Source organism: Haplochromis burtoni, unplaced genomic scaffold (genome assembly GCF_018398535.1).
Source record: "Haplochromis burtoni strain Fernald_Lab_line unplaced genomic scaffold, NCSU_Asbu1 Contig_171, whole genome shotgun sequence".
Taxonomy (NCBI): Eukaryota; Metazoa; Chordata; class Actinopteri; order Cichliformes; family Cichlidae; genus Haplochromis; species Haplochromis burtoni.
The window spans coordinates 1,109,750-1,113,690 of record NW_024582532.1 but is presented as its reverse complement, the minus strand read 5'-3'; the positions used below and the strand labels follow the sequence as shown (position 1 = coordinate 1,113,690).

At 38.7% G+C, this 3,941-nt stretch overlaps 1 protein-coding gene across 5 annotated transcripts in view; it reads left to right on the top strand.

The window, feature by feature from the left end:
- Window positions 1-3,941, top strand: part of ago3b (argonaute RISC catalytic component 3b) — a 24,967-nt gene that overhangs the window by 4,654 nt on the left and 16,372 nt on the right. For all 5 annotated transcript variants that reach the window (XM_005943564.2, XM_005943565.3, XM_005943563.3 and 2 more), the window contains 3 exons: window positions 1,752-1,923; window positions 2,094-2,214; window positions 3,133-3,341. In XM_005943564.2, coding sequence (XP_005943626.1) covers window positions 1,752-1,923; window positions 2,094-2,214; window positions 3,133-3,341 — 502 coding nt within the window. The remainder of the gene's footprint in view (window positions 1-1,751; window positions 1,924-2,093; window positions 2,215-3,132; window positions 3,342-3,941) is intronic.

Sequence of the window (3,941 nt, the reverse complement as noted above, 5' to 3'; positions counted from 1 at the left end):
TTTTTTTGTTATTTTTTGTTTTTAATTTTTCACATCTAGTTTTGGTTAAGTGTAGTAATCCTTATCCTTGTGTTGAATAGACATATACCCAACTAGTGTTTTTATAAAAGCTTAAATAGAATACATGATTTTGACATTTTTAATCTTTTATTTTGCTATACTGATGGCTCTTAAATAGATAATGGGCACCCTGTTACCTGCCTGAGCTATCATATCTCTCAGGAAGAACCTTTTTTTTTTTTCTTCTTTTTTTCTCTCTTCTTCTTCATTGCAGCTCAGGGATAAATAAGGTAAATCCATGTTGGCCTGCTCTTCCCTCCTCCTGTCGGCACGGTTGTAGTTACCATGGAGAATTATGGCAGCATGGGTGCCGTCACCATGGGAATGGCACAAGGGAATAAAACAACCTGGGGTAACCATCATGCAGAAAGTGTATTGTTTTAGTCAATAATGCCTCCTTATCACACATTCAGATCCAGATGAGAGTTCAGAACCTGAAACAGTTTAACTTTTTCAACCCCCAGTTTCTCAGTTGCACTGATTTCATAGCCATAGTCCTCACTTCATCACTGTTGTAGAATTTCTTTTCTCTGATTCACACTTTCATTTCAGCAGCAACCAAGTGCTCAAAGTCTTGGTGCCTTTACAGCTTCAGCTGTGTATGTATGCGCAAACATTGTCTTGCGGATCCTCTGAGTCACTTTCGTGGAAATTGTGTGGTTGTGTGATGTCATTTTCTTTTTTTTCTTTTTTCTTTCAATGTGTATTTTCCAGTTTGGTATTTTATGAAAATTGATGTCAAATAAGCGTGGTGTGTCACTCGCCGCCTTCTCCTGTCTGGCAAAGGCCATGTCAGTCAGAAGAAATCTGTGACCGCCAAGCTGGTCTTTATTTTAAAATGTCACCCAACTCTGTAACCTTTCCTACGGCCATTATCAGATTGATGTGGGAATCGCAGTGTTCGTCTGTCTTTCAGTTTTGTCGGTTTAAAATGAGGCAATGCTTAACATCCCTGACCATCAGAACCGGCTTACACTGTCTGCACTTTTCCTCCTTATTAACCACTTCCTTCCTTCAGTTTGCCTTTCTCTCTGTAAGGTTGCTCTACACTCGGTGGTACTGTGGTGCAGTGGTTGGCACTGTTGCCTCATAGCAAGAAGGAAGGTTGTTTTGAATCTCCTGGTAGGTGGGGGCCTTTCCTCCCCCTCGGTGTACTCCAGCATCCTCCCACAGTCTAAAGACATGCACATCTGGGTAATCGGTGATTCCACACTAGCCGTAGGTGTGAATGCAACATAGATTATGTGCTTTCGTACAAAGAATAAGTGCTGTATGAATTTACCGTACACTGAATACATTTGTGTATAAGAGCAAAAATTGAGAAGTGAGATTAGATTTACAGTAAATACTAGTTGGTAAAAGCTAAAACTCTGCTGTTGTTTAACATGTCCATAAAACTGTTTCCATTCCTTTGAGCTTTTTCTGCTGAAAATATAATTAACAAAATAAACAAATATAGATAAATGTAGACTAAAGTAATCCTGCAGCTTGGGAGTGACTTGGGGGTTACTGCAAAGGAAGGGTGTGTCTCTTTTGGACAGACACCGCTGTCAAATTGAAATAGCATCTTGATGGTTTTATTTCAGTTGTCTTGTAATGATTCATTGTATTAACTGCCCAAGGTTGTGGCCTCTTGGCTACTTTAATTTTGGAATAAAACAATAATTATAATTTTATTGTCACTGTTTTAGGAGCCGTTGAAGCCCAAGCGCTGTTCACATTGCCACGGCGACCGGGCTATGGCACCCTTGGAAAATCCATCAAGCTTCTGGCCAACTGTTTTCAGGTGGAAATCCCCAAGATTGATGTCTACCTGTATGAGGTGGACATTAAGCCTGATAAATGCCCGCGGCGGGTCAATAGGTAAGGGAAAATCCACAAACTTATTTGGTAATTTGGCTCATATTTAACATTGCTGTATGTGTAGATTTTTACAGAAGAACTAACAGGACATTATTTACTTTTCCTTTGCATTTTACACCTACACTTTTATGCATCCATTAATAGTGACGCTGCAGTGTGATCATTTGCAGGGAGGTAGTGGACTCCATGGTGCAGCATTTTAAGGTGACCATCTTTGGTGACCGGCTGCCAGTTTATGATGGGAAGAAGAGCCTCTACACTGTGAGCCCACTTCCTGTGGCCACTGGTGGGGTAAGAAACTAGATCCTCTGTGTGGTGTTGGTTTGTTTAGGTTGCACCTGTCAGCAGCTTCTTATCTATGATATTGATTTCTAGTGCCCGAGAGTTGAACTTGTCAGTACGCATTTGTATGTCTAAAACTCACCTGCTCAGGTGGTTCTTATTTTTGGTAACCAGAGTTTTAGTTCAGTTTTCACTTTTATTGATGTGAGCTTGAGTCTTTTATTTATTAATTAATGTAGGCATTATCAGAAGCAAAATGTAACAAATTGGAATTACAGAAATTGGAATGCAAATAAATTGTACTCCCAGCATCAAAGTAGGCAGTGTACACAAATGTGACCACTTTGATGAAAGGGTTAAATTTGAGCTAGTTTTAAATACACAAGTTTAGGTTTAGTTAACTCCAGCAACCTTTTACCCTGGACATGGGGTTATATCAAAGTATAAAGCTGTTTAACAGTTTAGAAATAAATTCCCCTCTTCATTTCTAATCTTGTTCACCTCCATTGAAGTCTTGGTCCCTCCCACCAAAGAGATGTGCAGAGAAAGCACGGAAAAGAAGTCAAATTGAAACTTGCTTGCATAAAGCGATGTCAGTTAAATATGACGCCTGACTCAGATGTTATCTGATTGGTTTTAGCCTGCTATTGGATTTAATGTTGTCGAATAAGCACATCATGTTCACTTTTATGCTTAGGCCCACTTTTGATGAAATTCATAAAGTGCTCCAATGTGACATGATTGTGCAGATAAAGTTTTTATTCACACACACAAATTAAGGGCAAAAAGTTTGATCATCACAAATAAGTCATATTTTGTAGAGTCCTAGAAGTTTTTGTCTTTTAATTGAGAAATAAGAACTCAACACTTGGTACCACTGATTAAGTATAACCCCTGTATCATTTTTTTTTCTCTTTTCTTAAACAGGTTGATCTGGATGTCACCCTGCCAGGTGAAGGTGGGAAGGACCGACCTTTTAAAGTCTCAATTAAATTTGTGTCATTAGTCAGCTGGCACATGCTACATGAAGTCTTGACAGGACGCGGAGCACCAGGGCCAGTGGACCTGGATAAACCTCTGAGCACTAACCCTGTTCATGCTGTGGATGTTGTCCTTCGTCATCTGCCCTCCATGAAGTGAGTTTCTTGTCTTGCACATGTGTGAAGGTTTGTTTTGCTGATAAACACCTTTCTAAACTGAACAACTAGAAAATTATATGAAACATTTGTTCGAATTATTTAATGTTATTTCAAAATAACTGGCATTGATGTCTACTGTTTAGCAAGTGTCTTCAATTGGAAACATTCAATTGGAAACTTCCTGGATATTAAGTTGAAGCCTTTGTCTGAATTGTTCTATTTAATTTCTGAAGGATGATCTGGTTTAAAAATCCAGCAGATTATCTCTAAGCTATTCTGCAGTTTACATATATAATGTTATAGCATCATAAATTGCTCAATCCATCATGCTGTCCTCGCCATCTTTGGTTAATTCCACCAATGCACTTGAGCAAATGAAATGCTAAATTACATTCTGAATACAATAAGAATAAGTACATTTACCAAGCTCTTATGAAAACAAGTAGATTTACCTGCAACCTCACAGCTGAAACTGCTGCGAAGCTCAGCTGTGTACTCATGTCCTAACAAGGTACTTTTTTCCCATTGACCTTGCTGATTGTAGGGCTGCACGATTTTGCATAAAATGAGAATCGCGATTTTTTTTTTTTTTTTTTT